The 19,523-nt window shown below is 41.3% G+C and overlaps 1 protein-coding gene across 2 annotated transcripts in view; it reads right to left on the bottom strand.

Annotated features, from left to right (window-relative positions):
• Positions 1-9,383, bottom strand: part of LOC128690622 (transcription factor Sox-17-alpha-B) — a 192,166-nt gene extending 182,783 nt beyond the window's left edge. The window contains exon 1 of one of the 2 annotated variants that reach the window (XM_053779350.2): positions 9,241-9,383. In XM_053779350.2, coding sequence (XP_053635325.1) covers positions 9,241-9,253 — 13 coding nt within the window. In that variant the 5' untranslated portion in view covers positions 9,254-9,383. Of the gene's footprint in view, positions 1-9,210 lie in introns of both variants that reach the window. The other variant, XM_053779349.2, reaches the window with a different exon arrangement.
• Between the last annotated feature and the right edge of the window lie 10,140 nt (positions 9,384-19,523).

Genomic DNA, 19,523 nt, shown 5'->3' on the forward strand with positions numbered 1-19,523 from the left:
CACACACACACACACACAAACAACACACACACACACACACACACACACATTCACACACACACATACACACACACACATACACACACACACACACTACAGTGGATTAGGGAATACCTGTCAGGAAGACAACAGCGAGTCATGGTACGTGGCGAGGTGTCAGAGTGGACGCCGGTAACGAGCAGGGTGCCACAGGGATCAGTCCTAAGACAGGTGTTGTTTCTGGTATTTGTGAACATGACGGAAGGAATAGACTCCGAAGTGTCCCTGTTTGCAGATGACGTGAAGTTGATGAGATTTCAATCGGACCAGGCAGATCTATAGAGGGATGTGGACAGACTTCAGGCCCGGTCGAGAAACTGGCTCCTGGAGTTCAACCCCACCAAGTGCAAAGTCATGAAGATTGGGGAAAAACAAAGAAGACCGCAGACGGAGTACAGTCTAGGGGGCCAGAGACTACAAACCTCACTCAAGGAAAAAGATCTTGGGGTGAGTATAACACCAGGCACATCTCCTGAAGCGCACATCAGCCAAATAACTGCTGCAGCATATGGGCGCCTAGCAAATCTAAGAACAGCATTCGGACATCTAAATAAGGAGTCATTCAGGACTCTGTACATAGAGTACGTTAGGCCCATACTGGAATATGCAGCGCCAGTTTGGAACCCACACCTAGCCAAGCGTGTAAGGAAACTAAAGAAAGTGCAAAGGTTTGCAACAAGACTAGTTCCGGAGCTAAGGGGTATGTCCTACGACGACACTGGAAGACAGGAGAGTTAGGGGGGATATGATAACGATATATAAAATACTGAGAGGTATAGACAAGGTGGACAGAGACAGGATGTTCCAGAGATGAGATATAGCAACAAGGGGACACAGTTGGAAGCTGAAGACTCAGATGAACCACAGGGATGTTAGGAAGTATTTCTTCAGTCACAGAGTTGTCAGGAAGTGGAATAGCCTGGGCAGTAATGTAGTGGAGGCATGATCCATATATAACTTTAAGAAGAGATATGATAAAGCTCACGGAGCGGGAAGAGTGACCGGGTAGCGGTCAAGTGAAGAGGCGGGGCCAGGAGCTGTGACTCGACTCCCGCAATCACAACTAGGTGATTACAACTAGGTGAGTACACACACACACACACACACACACACACACACACACACACACACACACACACACACACACACACACAGCAAGACTGGACGTAGTATTCACCTTGAGTAGCGCAGACATTGAGAACATCACATATGAAAGACACCTCGGGGCCAGTGACCACGTCGTTCTGAACTTCGAACACATGTAGAGCTACAAGTGGAGAGGGAAGCAGGAAGCAATAATAATGTAAATATCAAGAGTGAAACTAACAGTATAAATACCAACGATGAAAAAATAACAATAGCCATGACAGTGTAAATAACAGCAGTAAAACAATAGCTGTAGCAATAGCAGTATAAGTAACAACAGTGAAACTAATAACAACGGTAGCAATAACAGTATAAATAGTAAGTGAAAAAAGCAACAGTAGTAATAACAGTGAAACAGTAACAGTGGCAACAAGAGTATAAATAGCAACAGTAAAACAAAAACAGTAGCAATAACAGTAAAATATTAACAGTAGTAATAACAGTGTAAATAAAAACAGTGAAACTAGCAGTAACAGTGTAAATAACAGTTAAACAGCAACAATAGTAATAGTGTAAATAACAGTGAAACAAAAATAACAATAGCAATAACAGTATAAATACTAACAGCAAAACTAACAGCAACAGCAGCAATAACAGTGTAACCAACAGTGAAATTAACAGCATCAGTAGCAATAACAGTGTAAATAACAATGAAACTAAAAATAACAGTAGCAATAACAGTATAAATAACAAACACTAAAAGGAACAGTAGCAACAACAGTGCAAATAACAACGGTAGAAATATCATTTACGGTAACAATAACAGCAGCAATAACAAAGAACACTGGAAATAAGGATATAACAACAACAGAAACAAAGAAAGTTGAAGAAACCGTTAGCAACAGGAAGGAAAAAACAAAAACATTGTTAAGAAAAAAGAAACAAACGAAAACCAGTAATAATAACAGGAAAAGTAACAGGAACGGTATCAATAACAAGTTACCAAAACAGTATCAATAAAGGGAAAAGTAACAGAAACGGTATCAATAACAGAGACCTTAATAACGGGAAAAGTAACAAGAACGGTATCAATAACAAGTAACGAAAACAATAACAGGAACATTATCAATAACAAGGAACAAAAAGTGTCAATAACAAGAAAAGTAGCAAAAACAATGTCAATAACATGAGAGTAACGGGTGCAGCACCAATAACAAGTAACAGGAACAGTATAACAGGCAAAGGAACAGTATCAGTTACACTAAAAGCAACAGGAATATCAATAACAAGGGAAAGTAACAGGAAAAGTAACAGGAACAGTACCAATAACATGTAGCAGAAACAGTATAACAGGAAAAGGAGCAGTATCAATAACATGAAAATTAACAAAACAGTGTCAATAACAGGAAAAGTAGCATAAAAAAGTATCGACAAAAAACAGAAGCAGTAACAGATAGGCAACAGAAACAGCATCAATAACAAGGAAAGCAACATAAATAGAAGCTAAAAAAAAACGCGTAAAGCAACAGAAACTGTTGCAACGGAAGGAAAGTAATACCCGTAACAGTAAGAGAAAAACAGCATCCAGAATAAATCAACAGACGAATAAAAAGCAACAACAGCAGCAAAAATATATAAAAAGTAACAACAACAGCATCAGTAACGTAACAAGTAGCAACAGAAGAAACAACAGGTTAAAAAGAGAAACAATAACAAGAAAAGCAACGAAAGCAGTAACAATAACAGTTTAAGTAACGAAAACAGTAGCTACTTCGAGGAAGGTAACAACGACAGTAGGAAAATTAAAGGAATCGCGAACGGAAAAAAAACGATTAATGGAAGAACAATAACAGTAATAATGAAAGCAGTAGCAACAGTGATAATGAAAGCAGTAGCAACAGTGATAATGAAAGCAGTAACAGTAGTAATGTAAGCAGTAAAAACAGTAATAATGAAAGCAGTAACAGTAATAATGAAAGCTGTAACAGTAATATTGAAAGCAGCAACAGTAATAATGAAAGCAGTAAAAACAGTAATAATGAAAGTAGTATAAATAGTAAAAGTGAAAGCAGTAACAACAGAAATAATGAAAGCAGCACCTATATCAATGAAAGCAACAACAGCAAAAGCAGCACGAGCAACAGTAACAAAAGCAGCAACAGTAACAAAAACAGTAACAAAAGCAGCAACAGTAACAAAAGCAGCAACAGTAACAAAAACAGCAACAACAAAAGCAGCATCAACAGTAACAAAGTACGAAAAGCAGCAGCAACAGTAACAAAAGTAGCAACAGTAACAAAAGCAGCAACAGTAAAAAAAACAGCAGCAACAGTAACAAACCCAGCAATAATAAAAACAGCAACAGTAACAAAAGCAGCAGCAACAGTAACAGCAGCAGGATCAGTAACAAAAACAGCAACAACAGTAACAAAAGCAGTAACAAACAGTAACAAAAACAACAGTAACAAAAGCAGCAACAGTAACAAAAGCAGCAGCAACAGTAACAAAAGCAGCAGCAACAGTAACAAAAGCAGCTGCAACAGTAACAAAAGCAACAACAGTAACAAAAGCAGCAACAGTAACAAAAGCAGCAACAACAGTAACAAAAGCAGTAACAATAACAAAAACAACAGTAACAAAAGCAGCAACAATAAAAGCAGCACGAACAACAACAGTGAACAGTAAAGTGAACAGCCGTTTTGCATTTTCAGAAATAAAAGTGGGAGGCTAATTAGGCTTGATACGAGGAAGGGGAGAATGCAGCTCCAATTCCCTGGATCAAGAGCGAAAAAAAACCACTTGACTTCTCCCTCTCTGAAACTCTTCACAAAAAACTCGTCCAGTTATTTCGAAGGTGAATTATTATTATTATTATCATTATTATTATTATATACTGCATTATATACATTGTTATGAGCATTATATAAATTATTACTATTATATACATTATTATTATTATTCACAGTATTATTATTATTATACATCATTATTATTAGTATTACTATCGTTATCATTATTAGTCATTATTATTATATATATTATGATTATATACATTATTAAAAAAAGCTAATCCTCAGAGGTAATAAATTATACAGCTGTAGAAATTATGTATTTTTTGAGTATTGTTACCTAGGTTTATTTTTCCACTCGCCACAGTACCCAGGACCCGGATAATCCACTCGCCACAATAACTAGGACCCGGATAATCCACTCGCCACAATAACTAGGACCCGGATAATCCACTCGCCACAATACCCAGGACCCGGATAATCCACTCGCCACAATAACTAGGACCCGCATAATCCACTCGCCACAATAACTAGGACCCGGATAATCCACTCGCCACAATACCCAGGACCCGGATAATCCACTCGCCACAATAACTAGGACCCGGATAATCCACTCGCCACAATAACTAGGACCCGGATAATCCACTCGCCACAGTACCCAGGACCCGGATAATCCACTCGCCACAGTACCCAGGACCCGGATAATCCACTCGCCACAATACCCAGGACCCGGATAATCCACTCGCCACAATAACTAGGACCCGGATAATCCACTCGCCACAATACCCAGGACCCGGATAATCCACTCGCCACAATAACTAGGACCCGGATAATCCACTCGCCACAATAACTAGGACCCGGATAATCCACTCGCCACAATACCCAGGACCCGGATAATCCACTCGCCACAATAACTAGGACCCGGATAATCCACTCGCCACAATACCCAGGACCCGGATAATCCACTCGCCACAATAACTAGGACCCGGATAATCCACTCGCCACAATACCCAGGACCCGGATAATCCACTCGCCACAATAACTAGGACCCGGATAATCCACTCGCCACAATACCCAGGACCCGGATAATCCTCTCGCCACAATAACTAGGACCCGGATAATCCACTCGCCACAATACCCAGAACCCGGATAATCCACTCGCCACAATACCCAGGACCCAGATCATCCACTCGCCACAATACTCAGAATCCGGATAACCCACTCGCCACAATACCCAGGACCCAGATAATCCACTCGCCACAATAACTACGACCCGGATAATCCACTCGTCACAATACCCAGGACCAGGATAATCCACTCGCCACAATACCCAGGACCCAGATAATCCACTCGCCACAATAACTACGACCCGGATGATCCACTCGCCAAAATACCCAGAACCAGGATAATCCACTCGCCACAATACCCAGAACCAGGATAATCCACTCGCCACAATACCCAGGACCCGAATAATCCACTCGCCACAATACCCAGGACCCGGATAATCCACTCGCCACAATACCCAGGACCCGGATAATCCACTCGCCACAATACCCAGAACCAGGATAATCCACTCGCCACAATACCCAGGACCTGGATAATCCACTCGCCATAATACTCAGAACCCGGATAATCCACTCGCCACAATACCCAGGAACCAGATAATCCACTCGCCACAATAACTACGACCCGGATAATCCACTCGCCAAAATACCCAGAACCAGGATAATCCACTCGCCACAATACCCAGGACCCGGATAATTCACTCGCCACAATACCCAGGACCCGGATAATCCACTAGCCACAATACCTAGGACCAGGATAATCCACACGCCACAGTACCCAGGATCCGGATAAACCACTCGCCACAATACCCAGGACCCGGTTAATCCACTCGTGACAATACCCAGGGCCCGGTTAATCCATTCGCCACAATACCTAGAACCCGGATAATCCACTCGCCACAATACCTAGAACCCGGACAATCCACTCGCCACAATACTCAGGACCTGGAAAATCCACTCGCCACAGTACCTAGGGCCCGGATAATCCACTCGCCACAATACCCAGGACCTGGGCAATCCACTCGCCATAATACCCAGGACCTGGATAATCAACTCGCCACAATACTTAGGACCCGGATAATCCACTCGCCACAATACTCAGAACCCGGACAATCCACTCGCCACAATACCCAGGACCCGGATAATCCACCCGCCACAATACCCAGGACCCGGATAATACACTCGCCACAATACCCAGGACCCGGATAATTCACTCGCCACAATACCCAGGACCCGGATAATCCACTCGCCACAATACCCAGGACCCGGATAATCCACTCGTCACAATACCCAGGACCCGGATAATCCACTCGCCACAATACCCAGGACCCGGATAATCCACTCGCCACAATACCCAGGACCCGGATAATCCACTCGTCACAATACCCAGGACCCGGATAATACACTCGCCACAATACCCAGGACCCGGATAATTCACTCGCCACAATACCCAGGACCCGGATAATCCACTCGCCACAATACCCAGGACCCGGATAATCCACTCGTCACAATACCCAGGACCCGGATAATCCACTCGCCACAATACCCAGGACCCGGATAATCCACTCGCCACAATACCCAGGACCCGGATAATCCACTCGTCACAATACCCAGGACCTGGATAATCCACTCGCCACAATACCCAAAAAATTTTAAGGAGTCGATAAAAAGTGAAAAAAAGGGTCAAAATGAGAGTGAATAATTCATTATATACACATCATACACACAACATACACATCATACACACAACATACATATCATACACACAACATACACATCATACACACAACATACACACAACATACACATCATACACACAACATACACATCATGCACACAACATACACATCATGCACACAACATACACATCATGCACACAACATACACACAACATACACATCATACACACAACATACACATCATACACACAACATACACATCATACACACAACATACACATCATGCACACAACATACACATCATGCACACAACATACACACAACATACACATCATGCACACAACATACACATCATGCACACAACATACACACAACATACACATCATACACACAACATACACATCATGCACACAACATACACATAACATACACACATCATACACACAACATACACATCATGCACACAACATACACACAACATACACACAACATACACACATCATACACACAACATACACATCATGCACACATACACATACACATCATGCACACATACAACATACACATCATGCACATATACACATCATACACATCATGCACACAACATACACACAACATACACATCATACACACAACATACACATCATGCACATATACACATCATACACATGCACACAACATACACACAACATACACATCATACACACATCATACACACAACATACACACAACATACACATCATACACACAACATACACACAACATACACATCATACACACAACATACACACAACATACACATCATGCACACAACATACACACAACATACACATCATACACACAACATACACATCATACACACAACATACACATCATACACACAACATACACATCATACACACAACATACACATCATACACACATCATACACACAACATACACACAACATACACATCATACACACAACATACACATCATACACACAACATACACATCATGCACACAACATACACACAACATACACATCATACACATCATGCACACAACATACACACAACATACACATCATGCACACAACATACACATCATACACATCATGTACACATCATACACACAACATACACATCATACACACATCATACAACATACACATCATACACACAACATACACATCATACACACATCATACACACAACATACACACAACATACACATCATACACAAAACATATGCATCATACACACATCATACAACATACACATCATACACACAACATACACATCATACACACATCATACACACAACATACACACAACATACACATCATACACACAACATATGCATCATACACACATCATACACACAACATACACATCATACACACAACATACACATCATACACACAACATACACATCATACACACATACACAATCATACACACAACATACACATCATACACACAACATGCACATCATACACGCAACATACACATCATGCACACATCACACACACAACATACACATCATGCACACATCATACACAATCATACACACAACATACACATCATACACACAACATACACATCATACACACAACATACACATCATACACACATCATACACACAACATACACATCATACACACAACATACACATCATACACACAACATACACATCATACACACAACATATACATCATACACACATCATACACACAACATACACATCATACACGCAACATACACATCATGCACACATCACACACACAACATACACATCATGCATACATCATACACAATCATACACACAACATACACATCATACACACAACATACACATCATACACACAACATACACATCATACACACATCATACACACAACATACACATCATACACGCAACATACACATCATGCACACATCATACACACAACATACACATCATGCACACATCATACACAATCATACACACAACATACACATCATACACACAACATACACATCATACACACAACATACACATCATTCACACATCATACACACAACATACACATCATACACACATCATACACACAACATACACTGTAGAGGTACCACTGGCACCTATACATCATATACATTTGTGTATATTTCACCTATGGATTTGTTTTCACTTTCTTGGTGGGAACTCGAGCTGAGGTTCTACTCTCGTGTCCGCAATCATTATGACGAATGTTTATCATCATTATTTGCACTTCGGTGATAATCACTGGTAATGTTGGCGAATGTGTGGAAGACCTGATGATAATTGATCATTCTAATAATAATTTGTGAGAAATAATAATAATAATAGTTACGATAACAATGTATATAATAATGTAAATAATAATGTATATAATAATATAGTATGTATAATGCTAATAATAATAATATTAACAATAATAATTATTAGTAGTAGTAGTATTATAAACATTATTATATTGTTACGATTATTATTAAAATAAACATTATCATCAGACACAATAGGTGAGACATATAACCTGGATCAGAGGTCAACAATCAGGTAGTTAATCACCTGATTGGCGGAGGATGAGAGGTGACCCACCTGTATTCATCATCCCAGGTCAGGTCAGGCCAGGTCAGGCCCAGGTCAAGCCCAAGTCAGGCCAGGTCAGGGCCAGGTCAGGGCCAAGTCAAGCCCAGGTCAGGCCCAGGTCAAGCCCAGGTCAGGCCCAGGTCAAGCCCAAGTCAGGCCCAGGTCAGGCCAGGTCAAGTTATCCAAACACACTTTTTTTAAATCATTCCAGGCTTAAACGCGTCGTAAAACGCCGCATTGTGACAACTGACGTGGGTAGTTCCAGCCGTCTCCACGAGGGCACTGGCACTGCTTTTCAGTTGTTTGAGGCACTGGTTGGCACGCGCGTGTGTGTGTATGTGAGAAGGGGTGTGTGTGTGTGTGTGTGTGAGGGGATTGGGGGGGTAGAGGAGGTAGTGTGCACGTCACAACGGCCAGGAAGTGACTGCCAGCAATCACCTGCCCGAGACTCACCTCCCCCGGCAGCGTGGCCACGCCCACACTGTCGTACGGCACCACAACAACACCCCTCCCCCCTCCACCCAGGGAACATGGGTCTTGGTCTAGTGGTGCCGGCATGTCTGGCAGGTAGGTTGATGGGTGTTCTCTCTCTCTCTCTCTCTCTCTCCCCTCAAGGAAGGTTCCTTGATGTTGGTGAGGGGCTCTTGATTTAGGGAATTGGATCTGTGCTCCAGTTCCCCGAATTAAGCCTGAATGCCTTCCACATCCCCCCCCCAGGCGCTGTATAATCCTCCGGGTTTAGCGCTTCCCCCTTGATTATAATAATAATCTCTCTCTCTCTCTCTCTCTCTCTCTCTCTCTCTCTCTCACACACACAATACGAAAGTTCCATGACAATTTCCACCAATTAATCGTCTTTAATAATGCTTAATTTTTTGCCCCACTTATAAAATGAAAAAAATTACCAGCCCCGAGGCCTGGTGGCAAAGCTCTAGCTTCATTCGCTGAGAGTCCGGGTTCGATTCCCAGCAAGGGGTGAAACATTGGGCATGTTCCCTTATGCCTGTTGTCCATGGTCACCCAACACTAAAATGGGCACCTGGGTGTTAGTGGACTGTTGTGGGTCACATTCAGGGATAAAACTGACCCAATTTGCCCGAAATGCTCTGCATAACAAGCGGCTTTATATGTATATATATATATATATATATATATATATATATATATATATATATATATATATATATATATATATTATAAGAGCACTGCGACTAGCCGAGGACTCGAACCCGTGTCGTTTTAGCCCTCCCCATGAAGCGGGCTAAAACGACATGGGTTCGAGTCCGCTAGTTGCAGTGTTGGTTTTTATTAAATACCACTCGTTCGTGGTTACAATAACATTTATACTGCTCGTGGAGGCTAGCACACCGAACGGTGAGTAGAATGAAATTAGCTCTGAGGCACCCACACCACCGTATGTCCTCGGTTCACGGTAAAACACCTAGCTCTACTGGGTGCATGATTCTTATAGGATTGGGTAGTCCCGTGGGTTAGAGTGTCATGAATTTTCTCTCGCCATGAGGCTGGCTAAGACGACACAGGTTCGAGTCCTTGGCTAGTCGCAGGCTGGTCGCAACCACAACTAGGTGAGGTGAGTACACACACACACACACACACACACACACACACACATATATATATATATATATATATGAGTATGTGTGTACTCACCTCACCTAGTTGTGGTTGCAGGGGTCGAGTCATAGCTCCTGGAACCGCCTCTTCACTGGCCGCTACTGGGTCACTCTCCCTGCACCATGAGCTTTATCGTGTGTGTTTGTGTGTGTGTGTGTGTGTACTCACCTATTTGTACTCACCTATTTGTGATTGCAGGGGTCGAGTCCTAGCTCCTGGTCCCGCCTCTTCACCAGTTGCTACTGGGCCCTCTCTCTCCTTGCTCCATGAGCTTCATCAAACCTCGTCTTAAAACTGTGTATGGTTCCTGCCTCCACTACGTCATTTTCTAGGCTATTCCACTGCCTGACTACTCTATGACTGAAGAAATACTTCCTAATATCTCTCTGACTCATCTGTGTCTTCAACTTCCAATTGTGGCCTCTAGTTTCTGTGTCCCCTCCCTGGAACATCCTGTCTTTGTCCACCTTGTCTATTCCGCGCAGTATTTTATGTGTCGTTATCATGTCTCCCCTGACCCTCCTATCCTCCAGTGTCGTCAGGCCGATTTCCCTTAACCTTTCTTCATAGGACATTCCCCTTAGCTCTGGAACTAACCTTGTCCCAAACCTTTGCACTTTCTCTAGTTTCTTGACATGCTTTATCAAGTGCGGGTTCCAAACAGGTGCTGCATATTCCAGTATGGGCCTTGAACGATTCCTTACTAAGGTATCGGAACGCTGTTCTCAGGTTTGCCAGGCGCCCATATGCTGCAGCAGTTATCTGGTTGATGTGTGCTTCCGGAGACATGCTCGGTGTTATACTCACCCCAAAATCTTTCTCCTTGAGCGAGGTTTGCAGTCTTTGGCCACCTAGCCTATACTCTGTCTGCGATCTTCTCTGCCCTTCCCCGATCTTCATGACTTTGCATTTGGCAGGGTTAAATTCGAGAAGCCAGTTGCTGGACCAGGTGTGTGTGTGTGTGTGTGTGTGTGTGTGTGTGTGTGTGTGTGTGTGTGTGTGTGTGTGTGTGTGTGTGTGTGTGTGTCTGTCTCGTGCCGAACAAATAAAACGCAATTTTGGCTGAAATAGCAACGCTCTTTATGCCGAATAAGGCAAGCGAAAATTTGTGTATGTAATAATTTGGCGAAAATCATTCTGATCCTAACGAAAAAAATATATTGCATTGTGTTTGTTTATCATTAATTATTGTAAACTTATGCAAAACATATTTAGGTGGATTAAGCGGCTAAATTAAATTGCGCTTGTTATAACAAGGTTAGGTAAGTTTTCTAAGGTTCTTTTGGTACAAAATTATTAATTTTTACATTAACATAAATGAAAGAAATATATTTTTGAAAGTATAAGAGGAAATTTTAGAAGGGACTTAATTTTAATAGAGTTATTCCTAATTGACCAATTTTACCTATTCGGCACGACATATATATACATATATAAACTCGGCGAAATTCAGCCACCAACATAATTTTCTTTTCATACTAGCAAAGCATCCTAACCCAAGCAAAAATAATTATTTCTCGCGCAAGTTGTTATTTCGGGAGATATTAGCCCAACGGAATATTTTACGAGAGGGAGATTGTTTGTGGTTAATTGCGCGCCCGTCCAATCAGCAGCCAGCACTCAGTCGAAGAGTTCCAATAATGTTTCCAGCTGGTACACAGTGTAGGTCGGAGTGACGATGGTCGTGTGATTGTCTGTGTGATTGTGTGAATTTTCGCTTTTAAGACGTTCGGTTGGGTTGGAATGTTTTTGGTTATGGTTGGGTTGGGTTAGAACCCAGCCTTACCTAATTTAGCCTAGCTTAATCTAACTAAACCTAGCCTAATTTGGTCTAACGTAACGAAACCTAATTTAACCTAGCCATGCTTAATATAACCTATCTTTCTAACCTAACCTTACCTAATTTAACCTAGCAACCTAACTTTACATATCCTAACCTAATTTAACTTAACAACCTAACCTTATATAACGTAATTTAACCTACCCTTTCCTAATATAACCTAACCTTACATACCTTAATTTAACCTATAACAAAACCTGAACTAATTTAACCTAACTAAATTTAACCTTACATAACCTAGTCTAATTTAAGGTAACCTAACCTAATTTAACCTTAGATAAACCTAACCTAGTTTAACCTAGCCTAATCTAACCTTAAAAAAATTAACATTGCACAGTGAACTTCGTATTGTTCACTGTTAACTACTGCCATGTTCACTGACCTCCCACCAGCAGCTTTTCCTAATATTTAGCACACAGCAGTGTGCTCTTGTGCAAGTTTAAGTGTCTGCTGTCATTATTGCACGTCTGTGCATAGATAAGTTGCTGTGTTTAGCTAAACATCGTGCAACATAGTTTGTTACTTGCATGTCCTGTCTTTATGAACATCTTCCATAACAGCCTGGTTGATCAGGCCCTGATCCACCGTGAGGCCTGGTCACAGACCGTGCCGCGGGGGCGTTGACCCCCGAAACCCTCTCCAAGTATCAAATTTGGGTCTTTCCAAAACTTAATTATGTTAACCCTACGGGATTGTCTCATAAACTTTCACTGCATGCCTCACCTTTCTCTTCCCCACCTCTCTCTCTCTCTCTCTCTCTCTCTCTCTCTCTCTCTCTCTCTCTCTCTCTCTCTCTCTCTCTCTCTCTCTCTCTCTCGCTCTCTCTTATCCCATTTATTCATATATTATCCACTTTAGCCGTATATAATCTTATTCAACCCCCCTCTCAACCTGTTTAAATCTATTAACATATTTAGGCATATGTAAATTTGTTCACCTAAATATTTTATACATTCATCAAACCATTTTCCAGTCTATTAAGCAATTCATTCATTGATCTGCGCATTCATGTACCATCTTATTCATCTCGTAATCTTATGCAGTCAACCTGTTTTCCAACACTTGATCATCCTGAACCTCACTGTCATACAGACTTGTTTTTTGAATACATCTGTAACACCAGTCACGTCACTTCTCTGTCCACCAGTCGTATGTCTTTTGCAGATCCATGACTGCAACTAACATCTCTCACTCACCTTGAATATACCTTATCTGGCTCCTGTATATTTTTTACGATCTTTTATTTAGCATTTAGTTGGATATCCCAGTTAGGTATTTCAAGGGAGAACACCTTTAAGTGGATGACATATTTTATGTTTCCTTATTCCAAGGATTTCATTTAATGACTTGGGAACGACGCCTCATATCACTATGACTGTCGGTGGTGGGGACCTAGAGTATGTTCCAGGGGTCAACGCCCCCGCTGCCCAGTCCTTGGCCAGGCCGCGCGGTGGATCAGGAACTGATCAACCAGGCTGTTACTGCTGGCCGCACGTAATCCAATGTACGAACCAGTCCGGCTGATCGCATACAGACTTTAGGTATCTGTCCAGCTCCCTCTTGAAGGCAGCCAGAGGTCTGTTGCTAATTCCCCTTATGCATGGTGGGAGGCTCTTGAACAGTCTTGGGCTTCGGACACTTACTGTGTTCTCTCTTAGTATACTAATGTCGCCCCTACTTTTCACTGGAGGGTATGTTATACCGTCTGCCCAGTCTTTTGCTTTCGTAGGGAGTGATTTCTGTGTGCAGATTTGAGGATTAGGATTTTCCAGGTGTAAATTATGAGGTGTCTCTATCGTCCGCGTTTCAATGAATGCAGGTCAAGTGAATCCAAGAGTTCCCATAAAATTAAGGTGTTTGACAGAGCTTATATGTGCAATAATGATTTTCTGTACATTCTCTAGATCTGCGATTTCACCTCCCTTGAATGGAGATGTTATTGTACAACAATATTCCAGCCTAGAGAGAACCAAATTCATTTTTTTTATTTCAGCATGTACAATGTACAGAGTTCGGTGGCATTTAAGTGTACATGCTGAAAACCCTTAGTATTCAGCGCATTTCGGGCAAACTTAAGCCTATCTTAAGACTAAAAAGGCACTACAACCCTGCACCTCTCCTTCCGACAGTGTATAAGTCTCCACACTGTCGCTTGTGTCTTCAGACTGTTTTTGACTATGGAACAGAACTCTTCTCCAGGCTTAGGGACTGACAACCTCAAATCTACGACTTCAAGGGTGATGGACCGATTAAATCGTATTCACATCTCTACTGCTCCAGCCTACTTTCTGTACTGTACTGAAGAAGCCTACTCTGTAGGCGAAACGTTTCGGAATAAAGTTGCCTAACTGTTGTCCATGTGTCTTACCTACCAGGCACTAAGTAGTTGATTGATATGTATGTGGTCTCAAGTGGTTTTTAACAATAAATACTTTTAATGAGTTTAATTGTTTTAAGGATTACAGGTGTATAAAAGGATCATCATTGGCTTGGTATCCCTTGTTTTGAAGGTTCTCATTATCCATCTTATCATTTTCCTCGCAGATGTGACAGTGACACTGTTGTGATCCTTTGAAATTTGTCCTCATTGAAAATCATGTTGGTATCCGTTGCCCATTGGAAAACTTGGTTTATATCTGTTTGGAGACTTAACGTATCCTCAATGGATGACAGTCTCATGCAGATCCTAGTATCGTCTGCAAAGGATAACACGCTGCTACTATGGTTTGCATCTGTCTCTGCCTGATATGAGAGTGAGGAACAGGGTGGGGGCGAATACTGTGCCTTGTGGAACAGAACTTTTCACTATGGCAGCCTCAACTTAGCTCTGTTTACAACTATTTGCGTTCGATTAGTTAGAAAGTTGAAATCCATCTGCCCACTTTGCCTGCTATTCCTGTGCGCTGTTTCACCATAAGGACACTTGTCAAAGACTTTTTCAAAATCTGTGTAACTACATCTGTATTCTGTTTTTTCTTCCAGAACATCCAAGACCATGTCATAGTGGTCCAGTAGTTACAAGAGGCAGGATCGACCTGCTCTGAACCCATATTGCCCTGGATTGTGCAGTTGTTGGGAATCCAAGAGGTTTGTGTTCATGCTTAGAATTCTTTCAAAGATTTTTGTAATGTGGCACGTTAGAGGTATTGGTCTATAGTTCTTAGCTAATATTTTACTGTCACCTTTATAGAGTGAGGATATATCTGTTGTTTTTAGCGACTGTTGGATTACACCCGTGTCTATGCTCCCTCTCCATAGCATACTTAAGGTACGAGAAAGGGGTTCCTTGTAGTTATTAATGAACACGGAGTTCCACGAGTCTGGGCCTGGGGCTGAGTGCATGGTCGATAAAGAATCTGAAACTTCATGAAGGGATCCATGAGCTGAAGAGTTTGTGGACCTCTGAAGAGGAAGAAGGAAAACTGTGATCGTGACATTGAAAATCCACACTCCTATTTTTGACGCTATTTTTCGGGGTATCTATGAGGTACTTTTTTAGGTAACAGGTACACATAAGTACAATTATCAAACATGTGTAATTTACCTAGGATAACCCAAAAAAATCAAAGTTATATATTTCCACTGGGGTCATTTTGTACTTATGTGTCAGTGAATGTCATTTTGAAATAAAAAATAAATACATTTTATAGATACCCTACAGGGAATATAATTAACCCAAATTCTGACATTTGCAATAAAAAAAATGATGATCATTACTGGAGAACTGAGATGAGCACCATAATACCTGAAATAAATTTTTGGTGATCGCCTTCAACCATTACAGATTATTTGTGGCCATTTTACCATGCTAATTTTCACTTGCTACCCAACAGGGTTGTGAGGATTTTGTTATGTAAAAGCGACATTTTAGTGTGGCAACGTTTCGACCTCCAGAAGCTTTATCAAGCCGTTAGGTAACGGCTTGACAAAGCTCCTGGAGAGTGAAACGTTGCCACACTAAAATATCGCATTACTTGCACTTGTGTCCTTTTACTTAACATATTGTTAGTAAATCTACCAATGTTAATATGATGATTTAAAGGAAGCTTTCCCTGCTATACTGAATCCAGTACAGTGTTTTCAGTGGCTTACTGATTCAAAAATGTAAAATTTAACCCACAAGTGTATCACAGGAACGAGTGTGTGCCAGCAGTGCCACACTATTATTATTATTATAACTAAGCGCTAAACCTTAATAACTAAGCGCTGCATAGCAGCTTACAGTGTAACATCTTTATTATGCACCTCATATCCATCCTGTAGGTGGTAGTCAAAGGATTACAGGTACATGACGGGTCCAGGGACTGGGGCCACGAAGATAGCTGAACAGGTTACAAGAATAATGAACTATTTTCATGTTTATACTCGGTCGCAGTCGTAATGAGCTATTTATGCAGACATTAATTTGGTCACACACAAAGTGGTATTGCTTTATTTACAGTGGGCAAAGTCGGGGTGTTTTTCCAGAATGGTTTTTGATATACCACTGTGGATAAAATACTTTGAATTCGTTAATTTTATCGCATTCCAGTACATAATGACGCAAGGTGTGACAATAGTCTATCAGGCAAAGTTTACATTTCGTTTGGTCTACATCTGGTGATGGTGATTTAACCTCCATAGCTAACAAAATTAGGGCGGCAGTTATAACCATCTCTGAATCTTGGTTGGATGATACGGTGACTGACGACGAGGTCAAAATAGAAGGTTACAATATAAAATGCTTAGATAGGAACAGAAAGGGTGGCGGAGTATGTGCCTACATTAGAAATGACTTAGCCTACAACCCAAGACCTGATTTAAATGAGAGTAAACTGGAGATTCTATGTTTTAAAGTGTTGCTTCCCAGGACCAAAACCTTGGTAGGAACTAGTTACCGCCCTCCCACCCAGGACCAAAACCTTGGTAGGAACTAGTTACCGCCCTCCCACCCAGGACCAGTTCTTAGAAGACTTTTCCAGAGTCTTGTCCGGAGTTGAAAACAATTGCGAGACAATAATACTGGGCGACTTCAATATCTGTTTTCAGCAGCAAAATAACGGGCTATGCAAAAGGTATAAGCAAATTCTAGGATTAAATAGTTACACTCAACTAATTAATACACCAACCCGGATCACACAGTTCTCAGCCACCCTAATTGACCACATACTTTGTAACCGCGCTGAGAACATTAGTCAGTCAGGCGTCATTACCACAGGTCTTAGTGATCATTTCATCATTTACTGCACCAGGAAAATCACTAGGGATAGGATAGGCCTACACAGGACAATAAAAATGAGGTCAACTAGAAACTACAGTAAAGAAACACTGGTAAATAGGCTACACAATTGTGACTGGACAGAGATAACAAGTTGCACGGACGTAAACGATGCCTGGGAAAAATTCAAAACAATGTTCACTACCATCCTTGATAATATTGCACCAGTTAAAGAGGTTAGGATTAAACGAAGAACTGAACCCTGGATGAATACTGAGATATTAGATAATATGAAATTCAGAGACCAGCTGCTAAAAAGATTTAAAGCAAACAGACAGGATATTGCAGCACTAAATGAATTCCAAAGGGTGAGGAACAGAGTACAGAGACTTATAAAAGGAGCAAAGGCAAAGCACTATTGCTCAAAAATTGAAGAGTATAAGCATAACCCCAGAAAGCTCTGGCAACAACTAAAACAGTTGGGGTATAGCCATAAGCCAGTAGATAGGTCTAACATAGTACTCACTATCGATAATGAGGTATGCCACGAAACATCTAAGGTGGCAAATTGCTTTAATTCCTACTACACATCTGTTGCATCAACACTAGTAAGTAAACTACCAGCTGCATCAAATACCTTTAACACAGACTCTGATAAGTTTCAAACATAATGTACCAATAAAGGGGTAACCCTAAACAGTTGTCAACTAGTAAGTATATTTCATGACTATTCAAAAAGAACTAAGCAGGTTAAACCCAACTAAGAGCACTGGTCCGGATAACATCCCGTCTAAGTTCCTAAAAGATGGTGCTTCTGAACTGTCAATCCCTATTGCTCACATAATAAATCTATCAATCACCACTAATACCGTACCGGAGGGGTTCAAGGAGGCCAGAGTTACTCCTATCTTCAAGAAAAATAGTAGGTCTGATGTAAGCAACTATAGGCCTGTTAGTATACTCAGTATAATATCTAAAATTCTAGAGAGGGCGGTGTATTCTCAAGTAGTTAAGTACCTTAATGACAACAACATTCTCCATAGCTATCAATCGGGCTTTAGAAGATCCTACTCAACCGACACCTCCCTTATTAATCTGATGGATTACCTGAGAACAGAAATGTCAAAGGGGAACCTCATAGGTATGGTAACCTTAGACCTGCAAAAGGCCTTCGATACTGTCAACCACAATATATTATGTAAGAAACTTCAAGCTATCGGTATAGGTTCTGTAGACTGGTTTAAGTCCTACCTTAGCAACAGGAGACAAATAGTCAAAATCAACAGAACGGAATCAGAACCCCTGCCGATAACATGTGGAGTTCCCCAAGGTAGTATTCTGGGTCCCTTATTATTCTTATGTTATGTCAATGATATGCCTATCAGTGTCAAGTGCAAACTCCTACTGTATGCAGATGACAGTGCTCTGTTAGTGTCAGGTAAAGACCCACAAGATATTGCTAATGTTTTAACACTGGAACTGGAGTCCTGCAGCAAATGGTTAGTAGACAACAAACTATCATTACACCTAGGGAAAACTGATGCCATTCTCTTTGGAACGAAACATAAACTGAGAAGGGTAAATAATTTTAATGTTCAGTGTAATGGGGAGCCCATCACT

This window comes from Cherax quadricarinatus, chromosome 29 (assembly GCF_038502225.1).
Source record: "Cherax quadricarinatus isolate ZL_2023a chromosome 29, ASM3850222v1, whole genome shotgun sequence".
NCBI lineage: Eukaryota > Metazoa > Arthropoda > Malacostraca > Decapoda > Parastacidae > Cherax > Cherax quadricarinatus.